At 38.8% G+C, this 22,717-nt stretch overlaps 1 protein-coding gene across 1 annotated transcript in view; it reads right to left on the bottom strand.

Moving 5' to 3' along the window:
* The window catches only part of CNTNAP4 (contactin associated protein family member 4), a 291,788-nt gene that overhangs the window by 116,787 nt on the left and 152,284 nt on the right, over positions 1 to 22,717 (bottom strand). Inside the window, exon 4 of the mRNA XM_024233533.2 lies at positions 21,775 to 21,922. Coding sequence (XP_024089301.2) covers positions 21,775 to 21,922 — 148 coding nt within the window. The remainder of the gene's footprint in view (positions 1 to 21,774; positions 21,923 to 22,717) is intronic.

The following is a 22,717-nucleotide window of genomic DNA, read 5'->3' as shown; positions in this document are numbered from 1 at the left end:
GAAAAGTACAGGTATTAGAAAATTGACCATAGGAAAAATGTGAAATCTGAAGTTAACAAAATTTGTAACAGTAAAAGGCCTACAGTCTAAAGATGTAAGAGGAGACTTGTTGCTTGATTGAAAGGAAGAATAAGAATTATTTTTCTAACTGTGAATTTGTTCATTAGTATGCGTATTAACTGAGGTTTTATGTATTTACATATATATCATAAATATTTTACATTCTATATTTTAAATGATTGGGTTATTATCGAGATTAATAATGTGACTCTGTCATATACTGGCTCACTATGGGCACGGTATGAACTCTAGTTCTCTGACCACAGTTGCAAATTGTTCTGACAAATTCCCCTCTTTTTAGTCTAGCCCCCTTTTCAGCCATTTCTAATAATATATATTTCATGTTGGCATAGTAGTTAAGGCAACTAGTCTGTGTTGGTTTGAATACTCACTCAAACTTGAGCAAGTATATTATTTTCTGCCATGGTATGGATGTGGATTGTCTCCACCAAAACTCATATTGAAATTTGTTCCCCCGTGTGGCAGTGCTGGGAGTTGAGGCCCAGTGGAAAGGGTTTGAACCATGAGGCAGATCCCTCATGAATGGTTTGTGGCTGTTCTCAGGGTAGTGAGTGAATCCCTTCTCTCATGAGACTGATTAGTTCTCATGAGAATGGATTTGTTCTTGCAAGAGTGTGTTGCTATAAAGCAGGACACCCCTCAGGTTTTGCCTTTTTGCACTTTTCCACATCCCTTTTGACGTTCTCCACTGTTTTGACCCTACAAAAGCCCCCACCAGAAGCCCAGCAGATGTTAGCACCATGCTTCTTGAACTTCCCAGCCTGCAGAACCATGAGCTAAATAAACCTCTATTTTTAATAAATTACCCAGCCTCAGATATTCTGTTATAGCAACATAAAAGGATTAAGACAGCTTCCTATTACTGTTGTAAAACAAATAACCACAAACATAGTCTCTTAATATATCACAAATTTATTATCTTACAATTCTAGAATTCAGAAGTCCTAAAATCAAGCTGTTGGCAGGAGATTTTTCCTCCTAAAGTCTCTAAAAAATAATTCATTTCTTTGTCTTTTCTACCTTTTAGCGACCACTTGGCTCGTGGCCTCTTCCTTCATGTGAACAGTGTCACAGCATCTTCAAATCTTCCTTTCTTTCCGTCTCTCCCTCCCTGCCTCCTACTTCGCTTTTATAAAGACCCTTGTGATTACATCAGGTCCACCTGGATAAACCAAAATAATCTCCCCATTGTAAGATCCCTAAGTTGATGACATCTGCAAAGCGCTTTTGCCATGGTAACACAACATATTTACAGGTTTCAGGGACTAAGATATTAGGGAGGTATTATCCTCTCTATCACAGTGAGTTCCTTAACCTCTTTGTCCCTGTTGTCTCATTTGTAAAATGAGAATAATAGTATATAGTCTTCTTAGGATTGTTGTATGCATGCTTATCTGCCTAGTTTTTAGAAGCTGACACACAATTAGCAATCAATGAATATTAATGACTACTAATGCTAGCACTAGGATTTATTATTAGAATATTGGGCAGGAAAAGGTGCATAGCAAATAATAGTTTAATAAGTACATTTGGTGTATTTGTGACTCTTTAAACAATAATGAACTGCTGAAGTACACAAGAAACCCTTAATTATCAATGTCATTGCCAGGTTATGCAGCAATTGGTGATTTCAATCCATCTGTGGGTTCTGTGGCTTTTTCTCTGTCTGTCAGCTCCTACCCAAGCTGACTTACCACAGCAATTGCTGGTGACCTGATTCCCCCTCAGTGATTACCTCCATCTCAAATCTTCACATTTAGAGCAAGAATCAAAGAAAGAAGAGACTCAAAAAGATTGTACGCCCTACTCTCATATCAATTCTCCCTGTGCCCGTAGGTATAGCTTGCTTTATTTACACAATTCAGAAATACAATCTCCCATGGAATTAAGAGCTTTGCAATAGAAAATATTCAAATATCTTTCAAGGAGTTGTGTCAGATGTAGTATTCTTGAAATATGTCTTCTGCCTTTTTTCCTGCACCATGTATTTATGGAGAGCTTTCTGTGAATACCGTGGAAGACACAGTGATGCATAAAAACAAAGAACACTTTTTGTTTTTTTGAAAGAGCTTACAGTCAATTGGGGAAGACACACAACCCTGAGATGCAATTATTCATGCCTGTCTTCAGAGCTCCACTTTTGTGTCACGGCTGGGTATTGAATGATTTCTAAGATGTGCAAGAGAGGGAGTTGATCCACTGCAGCCTTTAAGAAGGGCGTCAACTAAATTGTAAAAACGCTTTACCTTATTGAGCAGCAAACTTTTTCTACCACTGCAAATTTCACATACACACACAACCCTCATGGCAATATATTCCAGTTTTCCTGGTATCTTCCCACCCCTGCATCCTAGCCCTTCTCCAGAAGTTTGAGGCTTCTCAAATTTTGAGGGGTTGTCACTTGAAAAAGCAATGTCCTCCCCACCCCCAAGTGAATTACTAAGAAAAATATTCAAGACCATGAACTGAGCTCTATGGTCCAGTTATATTGGAACCAGTGGAAAAGAATCCCTTGGGATCTCCATAAACATCCAACATTCCACTTCCTGGGCTTGGCCTAATGTTCACCAAATTAGAATCTCTGGAATTCTAACCTGGAACAGGAATACAGGTCCCTAAGTGATTCTGAGGCAGATGGCAGCATGAGGGTTGTTTGACAGAAAGAACAAGTAGGTTCCATAAACCTATTCTCTGAAAATAAATAACCCCATTGCATATTGAATTGTACCTGGAAATGAATTGTACCATGGAAATGAATGTTTTATTTATTTATACTGTGGGTGGTACTTGCCAATAATTGTGGAGGTGGTAGAGATTTGTCCCTTGAAGATGTTTTCGGGATGAATTGAGTCTGTGAGTTAAACTATGAATCATGGAATTTTTGCTGAGGTCAGATGACTAAAAACTTTAAAGAGAAAAATTGGAATAGAAAATGTGTAAACTAGAAAATCAATTTTTAAATAATAGAAAGTTAACTGTATTTGAAGGTCATGAAACAGTGATTGAAAAAGACACCAGAGTCTTTTATTAATTCTTTAGGAATCTCCCCAAAATATAAATAGAACTAGAATGTTACCTTCAAAGATCAGAGAAAAAAAATAATATAGCTATTTCATCAACTAGAAAGGGGTATAGACCAAACTCTTCTTAGTTAAACATGAAGTCAGCCTTAAACACTGATCATACTGTTTATTTATTTGAAAGTTATTGCCCATGAATTACTAAACAAACAGAGGTCCAATTTTGACTTCTAAGAAACACAAATCAGACTGAGTCGCTGTTTAACTATTATATAGTGAAATATTAAAGTAGCAGCACGATAGATAGGCACTTGAGACCTGCATTACTGAATTGGTTTTTTAAAGCAATGGAGAAGAGAGACCAAGTACTCAAGAAATCAACAGGAAATAGATTGTACTATTTTTGCATGGTAGCATAACAGAACACAGAATAATTTAAGGACTCTTAAGTTTAAAACAACTAAAATTAATACAATAAAAAGGAAGAAGGCACAGAGATCAAGTGCCATATATAACCACAGGGAAAAGGTGACCTTATTATCTTTTTAAATAGACAAAGTTAAAGTCAGTAACAACACACCAGGAGGTTATGGGAACAAACATGATCATTCTCACTTAATTTTTATCAATGTAAATTAATCTTTTAAACAGATTTTAAATTAGTAATATCCACTATGTGAAGGACACTTGAATGCATCATCGGAGGATGTAAGTTGCATTTTTGTCTCTAATATTTATTTGCAAATTTTGCAATGTCACAGAAGTCACCTAAATGTTGATTCTCAGTTTCTTTATTTGGCTATGTACAGAAAAATTCCAGCCTCTCATACTACACAAAGATGCTAGAGGGATCAAATGGAAATATCAAAATGCCTCAACATTGATTATTTTGTATACTGTTATGATTGTAACAATAACAACACTTGAAATCACATGTTTATCCCAAAGTTATCTCTCTTTTGATCAACTGCTGCTGTGTGAATGTAATACATTTGTGATTTTTATGTATTTATGATACCATTTTCATCATGGATAATCAGATTTTTTTAAATTCATCCATTTAACCCATAGTTATTGAATGCTGTGCCAAGTGCTACGGTGGGAGCTGCTGCTGCTACAGTGAACACATCTGTCCTCAGGGATGCTCCATCCCGAAGGAAGAGAGCAGGCAAACCCTCCTGTGTGTACAGACATATTACACATTATAATGTAAATATGTACATTTACAAGTTGGTAAATACGTACAATTACAATTGGTCTATTTAAAAATATAGTAAAGTAGTAAAGATATGTAATTGTACATATTTACAAGTTGTAATTGTACAAATGTACATATGTACAGACAAATGTACAAGTTCCAAAGCATGGAAGGAAAGGACAGGGTTACAGGAGAGTTTTGAACATGGAGATTTAAATTTGGTTGGTGTTCAGAAACAGTATCTCTAAGGAAGTGCTATTCAAGCTGAGTAGATAACCGGGCCGGGAAAGAAGGAGGAAGTGGGAAAAGGGAGAGTGTGGGTAATGGGAGGGATGAGGGCTGTTAGGAGTGTAGGAGAGACAGTGGCGGGCTGGATGGTACTGGCTGGAAGTAAATGGCAGTGGTCCACAGGGAGGTGAATTACTGGCTGATCACCTAGACCCTGTGAAGGCTTAGTTTCAGGTTTTGTTGGATAAGTCTATTTTGGTTTTGTCCTTAGCTCTAGGATATAACAATATGTCCTCAGGTACAGTCTTTACTCCCAAGGCAATACTCTTGTGGGATTTCTTTCTTCCCTTTTTAAAAAAATCTCTATTCCTGTACAGATTACCTTGTGGCATTTCAGTGAAACTCCAAGGCGTTTAACAAATTCCTCTAAATTGGCAGGACTTGAACTCCAAAGGTGGTCCCCTTCCAGCCCTAGTTAGATACTGAAATCTGTAGACTTTTAAACCTCTTTCTCCTGCTTTCTCCAGGGCTGCTTGGCATTTCATCTTGACCATGTGAGTTACAAGAATTGGCCAAGGATCTGAGGGAAATGTGTCTGCAGGAGCATGGACCCTCACTCTCTGATCTTCTTCTGAATATTCTCTACTCAATTTCTAGCCCCTCTGGCAACTTGAACTCTGACCTCTGTCCCCACTTCCTAGGAAAATCTGGCTATTTTCTGCTGATCCTTTGGTAAAAGCAAGATAAATGTGGATTTCCCAAAGTTTACTTCCCTTCTTCCAAGAATCAATTCCGCTCCAGTTTCTTTCATTTTATTAATAACTTAAACTTCAGAACTCTGAAGCAGGCTTTTAAAATATATTTTATTTAACACTTATAATTTTATGGGCAGCAGCTTAGTCCAACAAAAGCTACAATGCCATGACTAATACTGAAAAACAGATCTTCTCCCTTGTTGTGAACTGTCGTAGTTAGCTTGAACCAGTCATTTATTTAGGGCTGCCAAATAGACATTTTTTAATTCTATTATTCTTTTTATTTATTGCCTAAAATATTTAAAGAGATACTCCTCTCTTCTATCTGGTTACCTTGAGTTTCAAGTTATATAGGAAAATTAAGATATGCTTCATGTTTCCTCCCTTCGTTTATTAGTTTTCAAAATAAGGAGTTGGGTCTTTATGTCTCTCATAGGTGATCAATGGGGCTTTTTCAATTATTATTATCATGAACCCATTCACTCAAACATATTTAATTTGTTGCAAAACTTAGCAGTTACTATGCTTATTGATACTAAAACATTTTCACTTTTGGTCAGTGAGAGCCTCTTCAACTGATGAATTTTTTTGCCATGACCCTGATAGGTTTTCATAGTTTCCTTATTTTCTAGTATCTTAATAGCTAATCTTATTTTAATTTTAATATAACTCCATGCAATGATTAATACTGAGTCTCAACTTGATGGGATTGAAGTATGCAAAGTATTGATCCTGGGTGTGTCTGTGAGGGTGTTGCCAAAGGAGATTAACATTTGAGTCAGCGGGCTGGGGAAAGCAGACCCACTCTTAATCTGGGTGGGCACCAACTAATCAGCTGCCAGCGAATATAAAGCAGGCAGAAAAACATGAAAAGGCTAGACTGGCTTAGCCTCCCCGCCTACATCTTCCTCCCATGGTGGATGCTTCCTGCCCTCAAACATTGGCCTCCAAGTCCTTCAGCTTTGAAACGTGGACTAGCTTCCCTGCTCCTCAGCTTGCAGATGGCCTATTGTGGGACCTTGTGATCATGTGAACTAATACTCCTTAATAAACTCCTAGGTAGATAGATAGATAGATAGATATTCTGTATTAGTCAGATTAATACCAACTAATACAGATTTTGGTACCAGTAGTGGTTCCACAGGAATAGAATATTAAGGATGGAGTTCTTTAGTTGTTTGGGGGTTTCTGGAGTTGGCTGCTTAATATGATTAGACCCAAAAATGCTAACGACTCTACTTCTAATAGTATGGAGAACACTGATAGTCCTTGGCATGAACTGTTTAGAGAGTTAGGCAAAATTAATGCACTTGACACTCCTGATTTACCACTTGTGAGAGGTAAGGAGTTTAGTGACTCTATACATAATACCTTTGACCATATGTGGAGAACCAAGGAACATAATGAAGCTGGTTGGTTGCTCCTCAGTTCACTGGACAAAGTGATGAAAGAAAATGATGAACTCAGAGATTCTGTCTCCTGGCTTCAGAAGCAGATACTGGGTCTCAAATCTTCTAAGACTGACCTGAGTCAGAGTCTTATCTTCTTTGGAGAAAGAGCTGAAATTGTGGAAAATCAGACATGAGCTCTTATCATGTGAGTGGCTGACCTGCAAGGAAAAGTGGATGCACAGCCTTGCCAGGTGTCTACTGTTAAAATGAAGGCATTGATTGGAAAAGAATGGAACCTTGCAACTTGGAATGGGGATGTGTGGGAGGACCCTGATGAAGCTGGGGACACTGACCTTGTAAACTCTGATGAAGCTTTCTTGCCAGAAGAAACAGCTTTCCTATCCCCAGTAGTGGCAACATCCCCTCCCCGACCCACGCTGCCCTCAGTCTTTCCACCTTTGTCTGAGGAGATAAACCTTGCACTGCCTGAGACAAAAGTGATGGCCTCCCCTGAGGCAGTTGCCAGGCGAGATAATGTTGATTCTCCTCAGGAACCAACCCCAACACCCCTGATTGCTTCTACACCTATAACTAGACGAAAATCCTGGCAGGCCCCTAGAGGTGAGGTTCAGAGGGTGACCCATGAGGAGGTGCACTACACTTGCAAAGAACTTCTTGAGTTTTCTAATTTATATGAAGAGAAATCTGGAGAACAGGGATGGGAATGGATATTAAGGGTGTGGGATAATGGTGGAAGAAACACAGAATTGGATCAGGCTGAATTTATTGATTTCAGCCCACTAAGTAGGTATTCTGCATTTAATGTTGCAGCTTAGGGAGTTTTAAAAAAGGTTCTAACAGTTTATTTGCTTAGTCAGCTGAAATATGGATTAAAAGATGGCCCACTGTGAGCGAGCTGGAAGCCTGATGTCCCTTGGGTTAATGTAGAGAAAGGAATCCAAAGGCTTAGGGAGATGGGGATGGTGGAGTAGATTAGTCACTTTAGACCTACTCATCCCAGCTCAGAGGGTCCAGAAGATATACCCTTGACCAACGCCTTGCGAAACAGATTTGTGAGGGCAGCATCTGCATCTTTGAAGAGCCCTACAATTGCTTTTCCCTGTATGTCAGATCTAACAGTGGGAACCGCAGTCACTCAACTACAAAATTTAAATAAAATGGGAATAATTGGATTCTGAGGTGGCAGGAGCCAAGTGGTGGCACTCAAACATCGAAGGCAAGGTAGGCGTAGCTACTGTAATGGACAGCAGAGGCAAACCAGCAATCACAATAGTCTGACTTGTATAGAGCTCTGACATTGGCTAATTAATCACAGTGTTCCTAGAAGTGAAACTGATAGGAAGCCTACTGCATTCCTGCTTAATTTATATAAGTAGAAAACTTCTAGGTTGAATTGACAAAAGACTAATTTGAATTATAAAAACAGAGAATCACAGCCCTTCAATCAATTTCCAGACTTGAGCCAGTTTACAGACCCAGAACCCCTTGAATGAAGGGGAGGCCAGGTCCCTTTGAGGAAGGACCCTACTACCCTACTGACAATTTATGCTATTAATCTTTCTCCCATCCTTCCCCAAGGAGACATCCAGTCTTTTACCAGGGTAACTGTGCACTGCGGAAAGGAAAATAATCAGGCACTTCAGGGACTACTGGACACTGTCTCTGGGTTGCTGTTGATTTTAGCGGACCTAAAACATCATTGTGGTGCTCCAGTTAAAGTAGGGGCTTATGGAGGTCAGGTGATTAATGGAGTTTTAGCTCAGGTGTGATTTATAGTAGGTCCAGTGTGTCCTCAGACTCATCCTGTGGTCATTTCCCCAGTGCCAGGATGCATAATTGGCATAGACATACTTAGCAGCTGGCGGAACCACCACATTGGCTTCCTGACTGGTAGGTTGAGGGCTATTACGGTGGGAAAGGCCAAATGGAAGCCATTAGAGCTGCCTCTACCAAGAAAAATAGTAAATCAAAAACAATATTGCATCCCTGGAGGGGCTGCAGAGATCAGTGCCAACATCAAAGACTTGAAAGATGCAGGGGTGGTGATTCCCACCACATCCCCATTCAACTCTCCCATTTGGCCTGTGCAGAAGACAGATGGATCTTGGAAAATGACAGTGGATTATTGTAAGCTTAACCAAGTGGTGATTCCAATTGCAGCTGCTGTACTAGATGTGGTCTCATTGCCTGCTCAAATTAACACATCTCCTGGTACCTGGTGTGCAGCCACTGACTTGGCAAATGCCTTTTTCTCCATTCCTGTCCATAAGGCTCACCAGAAACAATTTGCTTTCAGCTGACAATGCCAGCAGTATACCTTTACTGTCCTACCTCAGGGGTATATCAAACTCTCTGGCTTTGTGTCATAATCTTATTTGGAGAGACCTTAATAACTACTTAATGATAATACTCAGTAAACCACTTAATACTTAATAAACTCCCGTTTATATATATTTGATATTTCAATATTTCTAGTATATATACTTATAAATATATTTTAATATATATAAACATATCTTATTAGATATATATCCCTTTGTATATATAAATTTCTATATATGTGTGTGTATATATGTATATATACAGAACACACACAGATACACAGATATATATATTAGTTCTGTCTTTCTAGAGAACCCTAATACACTCCACTTGTCATCAAACTTAAGATTATAAACTTTGCAAAGAATTAGAGAATTTATACTCTTTGATTTTAGGCCAGAGTCTATCTTCTTTTAAAACTTTGAAATAAAACAGTATTTCTCAGCTACTATATTAGCTGATAGATAATCTGAGTGTAAGAACTATCTAATTCACCTTACTCCAGCTTTTAGCAGTTAGCATGTGGGAGTTGCTCAATAAATAGGTATTGAACTCAATTACAACTATCCTTTTAGTAAATCTAACAAATTTATTGCTTTTCATTCTTCCCCCTAACCAGACTTGTGGTATGAGAGATTAGCATCCTGAATAGACAGAGACTATTATCTAGCTGTCTTTCAATGTTTTGTTTTCCTCACCCAGGTAAATGTCTGTGCTTTTTATAGTACTTTTTAAATTGTCCTCTTTATATGTTTTCTAAACTTAAATCTGCTGATGGTTGTAATTCCAACTTTATAGTTTATTAGGTAAAAAAATTGGAAATTTTTTAAATAATAAAGTGTACATTCCTATTATGTAAAAGTTAGTATGTTTTAAAATGATTGATGTTTTATTTATTAAATATGATCCATAATTTTCTCTTAAACTGTCTGCATTGAAGCAATTAAACACAATGGTTTAACACATCTGTACATTTGCTCATCATGTCCAATCTTCTTCCTCAGTTCTCCTGGTACCCTAACCTTTATTCCTGATCTTTAAGAAGTTGAACACTAGAATGATGGAGAAAGCATTCCTGAGGCTTACTAAGCTTGCCCCCATTCATTCATTCATTCATTTTTGTTATTAGTCTTTATCCAGAAGACTAATAACAAAAAAAGAATGTCTGGTTGCAACCCATTATAACGTGGGCATGTTATGATTGGGAGAAGAAAAGCTGTTCTACAAGTGGGTGGAAACATTCCCAGATTTGAATGTGGGGTATTAGAGAAGTTGTCAGAAGCAGAGATTTCTATGCTGAGAAAAGAAGAATGAGTAACAGAGTTATCCAAATAGAGAAATGAAGGCTGGGTGGGTAGGTGGTGATTGCCCTAGGCATCGTGCAGAAATCCTAAGGCTAGAAAAATCATAAAATCATGGCTGGCCAAAGAAACAAATTAGTTGAGTATGGCTTGACAGTTGGATGTTCTTATTCTGTTGGAGATGAGGAAGAGATGATCATAGGCTGCAAAATGAGGATGTTTATACAGTAACTAGAGAAAAGGAATTTAGAATTTACACTAAGGACAACTGCCTCAGCAATTTATCCACAATTAAAGAACATTATCTCCTGTGGTTTAATTGCTGCTTCCTAAGGACATTGCAGATATATTCACTATCACCCATTTATTTTCCTTTGTTCACTATTGTTTACTTCTCTTTGAGACATGTAGTATTGTTTCTGTAGCATCAAACATTTTCTTTTTCTTTCTTTCTCCCACCAGTAATTTATTTCTATACATTTCTTCTCTAGATCTATAAACATGATCACTACTGCTATGGCCAAGATATTTGAAATTTATAGTTTCTCTTTGATCCCACAAAATTTAGCCTCTACTTCTCTCATTACTCAGGAAACAACTTCAAGTTTACTGACATAAAAGTAGAACATGCTCTTTGATATGGATTTTCCATTCACTTCATGTTCCTTCATAACAAGTTACTGCCCTAACTTGTTGGGGTAAAGGGCAATTTATGTGTGGTTTTCACAATAGCCATTTTCCTGTAATAATCACAGGACAGGCTTGCATCTATGACTTCAGCAAACATGTATTAGGCACAAGGGGAGCCTGGTATCAAAATATTTATTCCACCTGAAAAATAGTACAGAGGAGCTGCTTTTATTATGGCAGAAATGCATTCCCATTTTTCAAGACATGAGTAGTCATTCAAACATAGCACTTCACACGTTTGTTATTAACAGTAGTACAATAAGTAGAATACTTAATAATTTACTAACAATAATGATATTTATATAGGTTTCAATTCTACATCTTCAACTCAGAGGGCTTGGAGTTCCAATCTTCCATGTATCATAGGCACTTGAACTCAATGTGTCAACAACAGGATTAATTATCTCTTGTTTCCTTCCACAATCTATTGTCTCATTTCCCATCTTAGTAAATGACACCTCCTTCCAGACAGTTGTTCAAATTTGAAGGAAAAAAAAAAGGATCAAGGGAGGAAAGAAAAAAAGCAAATTTGATAACTCAGTGTTCCCTCACATACAATGACCAAGATCTCTTGATTCAATATCCTCAGAATATTTTGAATCTGCTTACCTCCTCCTTTACTTTTGAGACAGAGTCTTACTCTGTTGCCCAGGCTGAAGTGCAGTGGCATGATTTTGGCTCACTGCAACCTCCACTTCCTGGGTTCAAGTGATTCTCCTGTCTCAGCCTCCCAAGTAGCTGGGATTACAGGCGTGCACCGCCATGCCTGGCTAATTTTTTTTTGTTGTTGTTGTTCATTTTTTTTATTTATTATTATTATACTTTAGGTTTTAGGGTACATGTGCGCAATGTGCAGGTTAGTTACATATGTATACATGTGCCATGCTGGTGCGCTGCACCCACTAACTCGTCATCTAGCATTAGGTATATCTCCCAATGCTATCCCTCCCCCCTTCCCCCACCCCACAACAGGCCCCAGAGTATGATGTTCCCCTTCTTGTGTCCATGTGTTCTCATTGTTCAATTCCCACCTATGAGTGAGAATATGCGGTGTTTGGTTTTCTGTTCTTGCGATAGTTTACTGAGAATGATGATTTCCAATTTCATCCATGTCCCTACAAAGGACATGAACTCATCATTTTTTATGGCTGCATAGTATTCCATGACGTATATGTGCCACATTTTCTTAATCCAGTCTATCATTGTTGGACATTTGGGTTGGTTCCAAGTCTTTGCTATTGTGAATAATGCCACAATAAACATACGTGTGCATGTGTCTTTATAGCAGCATGATTTATAGTCCTTTGGGTATATACCCAGTAATGGGATGGCTGGGTCAAATGGAATTTCTAGTTCTAGATCCCTGAGGAATCGCCACACTGACTTCCACAAGGATTGAACTAGTTTACAGTCCCACCAACAGTGTAAAAGTGTTCCTATTTCTCCACATCCTCTCCAGCACCTGTTGTTTCCTGACTTTTTAATGATTGCCATTCTAACTGGTGTGAGATGGTATCTCATTGTGGTTTTGATTTGCATTTCTCTGATGGCCGGTGATGGTGAGCATTTTTTCATGTGTTTTTTGGCTGCATAAATGTCTTCTTTTGAGAAGTGTCTGTTCATGTCCTTCGCCCACTTTTTGATGGGGTTATTTGTTTTTTTCTTGTAAATTTGTTGGAGTTCATTGTAGATTCTGCATATTAGCCCTTTGTCAGATGAGTAGGTTGCGAAAATTTTCTCCCATTTTGTAGGTTGCCTGTTCACTCTGATGGTAGTTTCTTTTGCTGTGCAGAAGCTCTTTAGTTTAATTAGATCCCATTTGTCAATTTTGGCTTTTGTTGCCATTGCTTTTGGTGTTTTAGACATGAAGTCCTTGCCCATGCCTACGTCCTGAATGGTAATGCCTAGGTTTTCTTCTAGGGTTTTTATGGTTTTAGGTCTAACGTGTAAGTCTTTAATCCATCTTGAATTGATTTTTGTATAAGGTGTAAGGAAGGGATCCAGTTTCAGCTTTCTACATATGGCTAGCCAGTTTTCTTAGCACCATTTATTAAATAGGGAATCCTTTCCCCATTGCTTGTTTTTGTCAGGTTTGTCAAAGATCAGATAGTTGTAGATATGTGGTGTTATTTCTGAGGGCTCTGTTCTGTTCCATTGATCTATATCTCTGTTTTGGTACCAGTACCATGCTGTTTTGGTTACTGTAGCCTTGTAGTATAGTTTGAAGTCAGGTAACGTGATGCCTCCAGCTTTGTTCTTTTGGCTTAGGATTGACTTGGCAATGCGGGCTCTTTTTTGGTTCCATATGAACTTTAAAGTAGTTTTTTCCAATTCTGTGAAGAAAGTCATTGGTAGCTTGATAGGGATGGCATTGAATCTGTAAATTACCTTGGGCAGTATGGCCAATTTCACGATATTGATTCTTCCTACCCATGAGCATGGAATGTTCTTCCATTTGTTTTTGTCCTATTTTATTTCATTGAGCAGTGGTTTGTAGTTCTCCTTGAAGAGGTCCTTCACATCCCTTGTAAGTTGGATTTCTAGGTATTTTATTCTCTTTGAAGCAATTGCGAATGGGAGTTCACTCATGATTTGGCTCTCTGTTTGTCTGTTATCGGTGTATAAGAATGCTTGTGATTTTTGTACATTGATTTTGTATCCTGAGACTTTGCTGAAATTGCTTATCAGCTTAAGGAGATTTTGGGTTGAGATGATGGGGTTTTCTAGATATACAATCATGTCGTATGCAAACAGGGACAATTTGACTTCCTCTTTTCCTAATTGAATACCCATTATTTCCTTCTCCTGCCTAATTGCTCTGGCCAGAACTTCCAACACTCTGTTGAATAGGAGTGGTGAGAGAGGGCATCCCTGTCTTGTGCCAGTTTTCAAAGGGAATGCTTCCAGTTTTTGCCCATCAGTATGATATTGGCTGTGGGTTTGTCATAGATAGCTCTTATTATTTTGAGATACGTCCCATCAATACCTAATTTATTGAGAGTTTTTAGCATGAAGGGTTGTTGAATTTTGTCAAGGCCTTTTCTGCATCTCTTGAGATAATCATGTGGTTTTTGTCTTTGGTTCTGTTTATATGCTGGATTACATTTATTGATTTGCATATATTGAACCAGCCTTGCATCCCAGGGATGAAGCCCACTTGATCATGGTGGACAAGCTTTTTGATGTGCTGCTGGATTCGGTTTGCCAGTATTTTATTGAGGATTTTCGCATCAATGTTCATCAAGGAGATTGGTCTAAAATTCTCTTTTTTGGTTGTGTCTCTGCCAGGCTTTGGTATCAGGATGATGCTGGCCTCATAAAATGAGTTAGGGAGGATTGCCTCTTTTTCTATTGATTGGAATAGTTTCAGAAGGAATGGTACCAGTTCCTCCTTGTACCTCTGGTAGAATTTGGCTGTGAATCCATCTGGTCCTGGACTTTTTTTGGTTGGTAAGCTATTGATTATTGCCACAATTTCAGCTTCTGTTATTGGTCTATTCAGAGATTCAACTTCTTCCTGGTTTAGTCTTGGGAAAGTGTATGTGTTGAGGAATCTATCCATTTCTTCTAGATTTTCTAGTTTATTTGTGTAGAGGTGTTTGTAGTATTCTCTGATGGTAGTTTGTATTTCTGTGGGATCGGTGGTGATATCCCCTTTATCATTTTTTATTGCATCTATTTGATTCTTCTCTCTTTTTTTCTTTATTACTCTTGGTAGCGGTCTATCAATTTTGTTGATCCTTTCAAAAAAACCAGCTCCTGGATTCATTAATTATTTGAAGGGTTTTTTGTGTCTCTATTTCCTTCAGTTCTGCTCTGATTTTAGTTATTTCTTGCCTTCTGCTAGCTTTTGAATGTGTTTGCTCTTGCTTTTCTAGTTCTTTTAATTGTGATGTTAGGGTGTCAATTTTGGATCTTTCCTGCTTTCTCTTGTGGGCATTTAGTGCTATAAATTTCCCTCTACACACTGCTTTGAATGCATCCCAGAGATTCTGGTACGTTGTGTCTTGGTTCTCGTTGGTTTCAAAGAACATCTTTATTTCTGCCTTCATTTCGTTATGTACCCAGTAGTCATTCAGGAGCAGGTTGTTCAGTTTCCATGTAGTTGAGTGGTTTTGAGTGAGATTCTTAATCCTGAGTTCTAGCTTGATTGCACTATGATCTGAGAGATAGTTTGTTATAATTTGTGTTCTTTTACATTTACTGAGGAGAGCTTTACTTCCAAGTATGTGGTCAATTTTGGAATAGGTGTGGTGTGGTGCTGAAAAAAATGTATATTCTGTTGATTTGGGGTGGAGAGTTCTGTAGATGTCTATTAGGTCTGCTTGGTGCAGAGCTGAGTTCAATTCCTGGGTATCCTTGTTGACTTTCTGTCTCGTTGATCTGTCTCATGTTGACAATGGGGTGTTAAAGTCTCCCATTATTAATGTGTGGGAGTCTAAGTCTCTTTGTAGGTCACTCAGGACTTGCTTTATGAATCTGGGTGCTCCTGTATTGGGTGCATATATATTTAGGATAGTTAGCTCTTCTTGTTGAATTGATCCCTTTACCATTATGTAATGGCCTTCTTTGTCTCTTTTGATCTTTGTTGGTTTAAAGTCTGTTTTATTAGAGACTAGGATTGCAACCCCTGCCTTTTTTTGCTTTCCATTTGCTTGGTAGATCTTCCTCCATCCTTTTATTTTGAGCCTATGTGTGTCTCTGCACATGAGATGGGTTTCCTGAATACAGCACACTGATGGGTGTTGACTCTTTATCCAATTTGCCAGTGTGTGTCTTTTAATTGGAGCATTTAGCTCATTTACATTTAAAGTTAATATTGTTATGTGTGAATTTGATCCTGTCTTTATGATGTTAGCTGGTTATTTTGCTTGTTAGTTGATGCAGTCTCTTCCTAGTCTCGATGGTCTTTACATTTTGGCATGATTTTGCAGTGGCTGGTACCGGTTGTGCCTTTCCATGTTTAGCGCTTCCTTCAGGAGCTCTTTTAGGGCAGGCCTGGTGGTGACAAAATCTCTCAGCATTTGCTTGTCTGTAAAGTATTTTATTTCTCCTTAACTTATGAAGCTTAGTTTGGCAGGATATGAAATTCTGGGTTGAAAATTCTTTTCTTTAAGAATGTTGAATATTGGCCCCCACTCTCTTCTGGCTTGTAGAGTTTCTGCCGAGAGATCTGCTGTTAGTCTGATGGGCTTCCCTTTGAGGGTAACCCGACCTTTCTCTCTGGCTGCCCTTAACATTTTTTCCTTCATTTCAACTTTGGTGAATCTGACAATTATGTGTCTTGGAGTTGCTCTTCTCGAGGAGTATCTTTGTGGCGTTCTCTGTATTTCCTGAATCTGAATGTTGGCCTGCCTTGCTAGATTGGGGAAGTTCTCCTGGATAATATCCTGCAGAGTGTTTTCCAACTTGGTTCCATTCTCCCCGTCACTTTCAGGTACACCAATCAGACGTAGATTTGGTCTTTTCACATAGTCCCATATTTCTTGGAGGCTTTGTTCATTTCTTTTTATTCTTTTTTCTCTAAACTTCCCTTCTCGCTTCATTTCATTCATTTCATCTTCCATTGCTGATACCCTTTCTTCCATTTGATCGCATCGGCTCCTGAGGCTTCTGCATTCTTCACGTAGTTCTCGAGCCTTGGTTTTCAGCTCCATCAGCTCCTTTAAGCACTTCTCTGTATTGGTTATTCTAGTTATACATTCTTCTAAATTTTTTTCAAAGTTTTCAACTTCTTTGCCTTCGGTTTGAATATCCTCCCATAGCTTGGAGTAATTTGATCGTCTGAAGCCTTCTTCTCTCAACTCGTCAAAGTCATTCTCCGTCCAGCTTTGTTCCGTTGCTGGTGAGGAACTGCGTTCCTTTGGAGGAGGAGAGGTGCTCTGCTTTTTAGAGTTTCCAGTTTTTCTGCTCTGTTTTTTCCCCATCTTTGTGGCTTTCTCTACTTTTGGTCTTTGATGATGGTGATGTACAGATGGGTTTTTGGTGTGGATGTCCTTTCTGTTTGTTAGTTTTCCTTCTAACAGACAGGACCCTCAGCTGCAGGTCTGTTGGAGTACCTGGCCGACCGTGTGAGGTGTCAGTCTGCCCCTGCTGGGGGGTGCCTCCCAGTTAGGCTGCTCGGGGGTCAGGGGTCAGTGACCCACTTGAGGAGGCAGTCTGCCTGTTCTCAGATCTCCAGCTGCATGCTGGGAGAACCACTGATCTCTTCAAAGCTGTCAGACAGGGACATTTAAGTCTGCAGAGGTTACTGCTGTCTTTTTGTTTGTCTGTGCCCTGCCCCCAGAGGTGGAGCCTACAGAGGTAGGCAGGCCTCCTTGAGCTGTGGTGGGCTCCACCCAGTTCAAGCTTCCTGGCTGCTTTGTTTACCTAAGCAAGCCTGGGCAATGGCGGCGCCCCTCCCCCAGCCTCGCTGCCGCCTTGCAGTTTGATCTCAGACTGCTGTGCTAGCAATCAGCGAGACTCCGTGGGCGTAGGACCCTCTGAGCCAGGTGCGGGATATTAATCTCCTGGTGCACCGTTTTTTAAGCCTGTCAGAAAAGCGCAGTATTTGGGTGGGAGTGACCCAATTTTCCAGGTGCCCTCTGTCACCCCTTTCTTTGACTAGGAAAGGGAACTCCCTCACCCCTTGCACTTCCCGAGTGAGGCAATGCCTCGCCCTTCTTCGGCTCGCACACAGTGTGCGCACCCACTGACCTGCGCCCACTGTCTGGCACTCCCTAGTGAGATGAACCCGGTACCTCAGATGGAAATGCAGAAATCACCCGTCTTCTGCGTCGCTCACGCTGGGAGCTGTAGACCCCAGCTGTTCCTATTCGGCCATCTTGGCTCCTCCCCCACCTGGCTAATTTTTGTATTTTAAATAGGGACAGGGTTTCACCATGTTGGCCAGGCTGATCTCGAACTCCTGACCTCAGGTGATCCACCCACCTCGACCTTCCAAAGTCCTGGAATTACAGGCATGAGCCACCGCGCCTCACCCTTCCTCCCCCTTTACTGATTGCTGTTCCTCTAGCTTGGGGTTCTACCATCACTTAGCCAAACAAGAGCGAAAGCCTTCTAATGAGTTGCTGCCTCCAGATTTCACCCTCTAACCCGTAGCCCTAATTTCAGTCTGAATGACTGTACTCAAATAATCATTCCAGCAATCCTCTTTCCTGTGCTTGACTAGGGTACAGCACTTTTCCTATTTGGACCATCCTCTCAGTCTCCCATGTGAAAATATCTGCAACTTTGTTTCAAAATCTACTGTTATAAACTTTCTTATACTAACCACAATTTATCAATCACTTTATCCCTCACACCCTATACTCATGCTACAATATTTTATACTTGGTTCATATAATTTTTCTAACATTGCACATGCCTATCTTTATTAAGAAAATATTTATGACTTTAGAATATCTACCTATACCCAATACCTAGTAGAGTTCTTTTTAGCAAGTACCAATAAATAGTTAAAGGCTCAATACATGTATGATTCATATAGTTGTCAGGGGCACTGGCTTAGGAAAATGAGACAACTGATTTTAAATCCTAGATCTGACATGGGTTGTGTAGTTCTGCAGAAGTTACCAATTTCTCTTAAGTTCGCCTTCTTCTATGTCAGGAGAGATGAAGCAGTCTGCGAGGTGTGCTACACTTGAGTGAATGGCTTAGGCAAAGCGCACCTGAGTCACGTTAATTTGGTGCAGATGAGGAGGCACAGATAGGGGAGCATGGCCGGTTGCATGCAATCCTTCAGGCCTTCCTCAAGCTCAGGGGAAACCTACTCTGTTGGGCATGGATGAATGTCCTGTGGCTGTGATTCAGTAAAGAAATCCTACCCACTCCCCAACACCATTTTTCCTTTTAATAGGGATTTCAGGAGAATGGTCTTTTGTGTCTGGGGAAAATCCAATCTGATCTTGGGTCTGTGCTACTTAAGGGAGTTGCAGACAAACTCTTGCAACAGGATGCTTGTGATGATAGCAACTACAGCCCTTCCTTCTGAGGGTAGGGAAAGCCAGTAGTCCTAGCTATTTCTTTGCCATGCCACCCAGAGCAAGCTGTATGTCTTATTCAGTAGATAATTCTGCTTGTCTCCTCTGACTCCTACATGAAATGGCAATATTCGTGTGACTGCTTCCCTACATTGCTAGGAACAAATCAGAAGATGCGTATTCTTTACAGTCTCTGGCACATATTAACTTTAATAAATGATGGCTACATAATATCATGTTTTAATAAATATATTGCAATGCCAATGCTATGAATAGGTGGAAAATGTGAGCATGACTATGGTGTAATTGAGGTATAAAAGTCAATTTGATCAAATACATTCCCATAAGGTACTCATGCCCAACCCATTCTTTGGTTATTTTCTGATTATCTAGAAGAATGTTTATCCATTAAGTTTATTACTTTTTCTCCTTTAATAATGGTTTAAAATTACACAACCATCATTTGTCATTAACTCCTGCCATACTATCTCACTATATGTGTTTAAGTTTGGGTTTAAAATCCAGTACTACTACTTCAACCATGGGTCAATGTGAAAAGAATATTGACCAAATACGTGGACAGTATGCTCGCCCCAAAGATAGCAAATGAAGTCGCAACAAAAAGAACATTCCAGAGAGCTGCAGATCAAGACAGGTGAGGGGGAGGTTTGAGTTATCGTTAGCCACAGAGCAGCAGATAACTCAAAAGAACCTGTACCTTAGCTATCACCACATGTGGACATTATATCTGGTGCTTTATAGCCAGCAAAACAGCATAAACAGTCCCACTAAACTGTTGCTCTTAATGTTAAATTTGTTAATATTGAGTTTATATCCTAGGTTTAATGCATACTAAGGGTGTGGTATTGAACAAATTGCTTAATGTTTCTAAGACCCAGTTCTCTCTCTAATAAATGGGTGGTTTTGAGTATTAAATTATTAGTAGAATGTCTACAAAAAATACATGCACAATAACTGTTAGCTATTTTTATACTGTGATAGACAAGTATTTTGCAAGGTGGATGCTCTGAATAAGTGGAGAATATAACTGTAAATAGGAAGCACCTTGAAATTTGTTTTACTAGTTGTCCATCATGTGGCATGAGCTTTGCTAAGCTCTATGATCCAAAGACAAATAAGACTACTGTCCAAGTTCTAGTTTGCAGGATCATAATTGGGGGTGGGATTTTTTTAATGCATGATTTTATTCAGGTATACTAATTGTGACAGGAGGAACTAACATGGTGTAGCTAAGCTGGATTGTTGAAGCCATGAAAGCCTGCAATTAAGGTGGACCGATAGTGAGAGGTTAGTTGGCCACCGACTCATCTCTGTTATTCAACAACTAGAGGAAATGTCAATATAAGCTTGCTTTCTGGAGTTTGGCAAACTTGGGTGCAAACCCAGCTCTGCCACTTCCTCTCTGTGTGGCTTGAGCAAGTCAACCTCTCTAAGTTTCAGCTTTCTCATTTTCAAAAGAGGTAAATGGAGTAGTTACCCAGTAATATTTATCTGGGCTATTTTGAGGAATCGTAAACTGCTTAGAATAGTGCATATAATAAGCACTAAGGAAACGGTGCTATTTCTAGAGTTATAGAAAGGAATGCTATTAATATTACTATTAGTGTTACTGCTATTATTGCTGTTAATATTATATTAATACTTTTGTTAGTATTATTCTGTAGGCCCTGGAGGAATCAGGTCTGTCAAATATGTTCGATGGTAGAGATGGACACTGAGAACATCACGAAATACAGGAGAGTACCCACGCAAACGACGCAATGTGGTCTCTCTGTCGGATAGAGTTTAGACAACTTCAACAAGTCACTTGATCTCTTTATCACCTGCTTTTCTTTTATGTAAAGAAAGTGAATCAGAACTTGGCTTACATCACAAAGTGACAGCGTATGTATGAAAGAAGCTTCAGTAGCTAAAAATAAATGTTTACTAGAGATTAAAAAACGATGTCATGAAGTTGAACAGTACTGGGTTCTCTTCCAAATTATTTCATATGTGAGGCTCTGAGCAAATTACTGAATCTCTTCAAACCTCACACTGTTAGTCTGCTAATTGTAAATCATATTAACTAACCCACTGTTCTATAATAAAAGTGTATCTGACAGGATAATGTGGCTTGAGGTGCACTATCAATAACTCTTAGGTCCCTTCCTCACAAAAAATATATATAATAAAATGCTTCATTAAGAGGAGACTAAGTGAAATCTGTGGTTTCTCTCTTTTTTATGTGAAAGTATTTTAAACACATATTATATTCAGGCAGAAGTCTTTTCTTTTTCTGTTAATTTATACTGAGAGCATAGCATATTTAAAGGTGAATTGCATGATATTGTTTTTAGGCTAAAGAAAAAAATATTTTTTGGTTTCATAACATGACTGGTTAAACTAAATGGTACACTGTCCCTTTTTTTAGACTCAGGATACCTAAATGAAATATCATCAAATATAACTCATGAAGGAAACTTCTAATATTTGAAAGTTACAACCCAGTCAATAATATTCTATTTGAAGAAATGTATTCACATGTATCAATATGTATCTATCCATCTATCTATCAAGTGCTTCCATCTCTGAATTAATATGTTAAACTTGAACATGAACGTCAATATTGCCATGTACAGGCTCACACAAAAAAGCTTTCCACAAAAATTATTCCTATTTTTTATATCTCTTTACATAGCTAAAAAGTCCATTTCAGTTTGCAGTTTGGCTTTTAAAACATCTCTTTTGATATCTATGTCAGTGTATTGGATAAACAAACACTTACTGTATGCACATCCAAACACTTCGATTCGCATTCCAATTCTGCCCTTGGGGTTCCATTCCAAAGGGATGAAGCGCAGAAATCTGGCTTTGATAGAAGGCTGGAGTCTGTAGTACACAACACTGTCTGCATTTGCATTTCCTGAAAAACCCTAAAAGAAAAGGGAAAGAAGGAAATCAATGTATCTGGAGAACATCCATTTCAGCTTGTCACCTATAATGTCTATGAGCAATGTGTGATCTGCATTTTACTATGAATGGTGTTACCTTCTATAAGAAAATCACATTAACAGTTATGTCATGATGTCTCTCCATCCAGAGAAATTACTGTTGCTTCAACTTTTTTTCTTAAGAGAGTTTAAATTCTACCACCCCATCAAACCAGTTTTCAACCATGATACCTGTAATAAAAATTGCTTCTGTAAAGTGTAGATTAAACGTAAAAATGTGCCATGTCTGTAGCACTTAACATTGTGAATAGCACCAAAAAAATTGAGAAAATATTCTCCAAGGGTTGAAAAACTATCATCCGAGTCAACAAAGAAGTTGCTTACATCATTGATGAATGAATTAAGCTATGATGTGTTTTGGTTCTTTCACTTTCTCATCTTACTCATTAACATAAAGAAAAGTACCACTCAACATTCAAGTTGGAGCTACACTCAGATAACAGGTTGTTAAACCTCAGCAGCACAATGCCAGATACACACATTCAAATTGTTAAGGGAAATTGGAAGCAATAATAATTTGGAAAGACCTGTAATTAAACTTACGGACTTTAGAATTTGAAAGCTAGAGAAATCTTGGGAACTGATGCTAAGCTAGCACAGTCAAATTGCAGACAAAGAAATTAAAGGTCAGAAAGGAAAGAAAAAAGAATCCCTCCAGTGTTTGCAACCATTGCAACCATTATATGGTAGGACCAGGAGCTATGTTTCTTCCATAAA

The sequence above is a fragment of the Pongo abelii genome, chromosome 18 (genome assembly GCF_028885655.2).
Source record: "Pongo abelii isolate AG06213 chromosome 18, NHGRI_mPonAbe1-v2.0_pri, whole genome shotgun sequence".
NCBI lineage: Eukaryota > Metazoa > Chordata > Mammalia > Primates > Hominidae > Pongo > Pongo abelii.
This window is presented reverse-complemented; position numbering and strand designations above follow the sequence as displayed.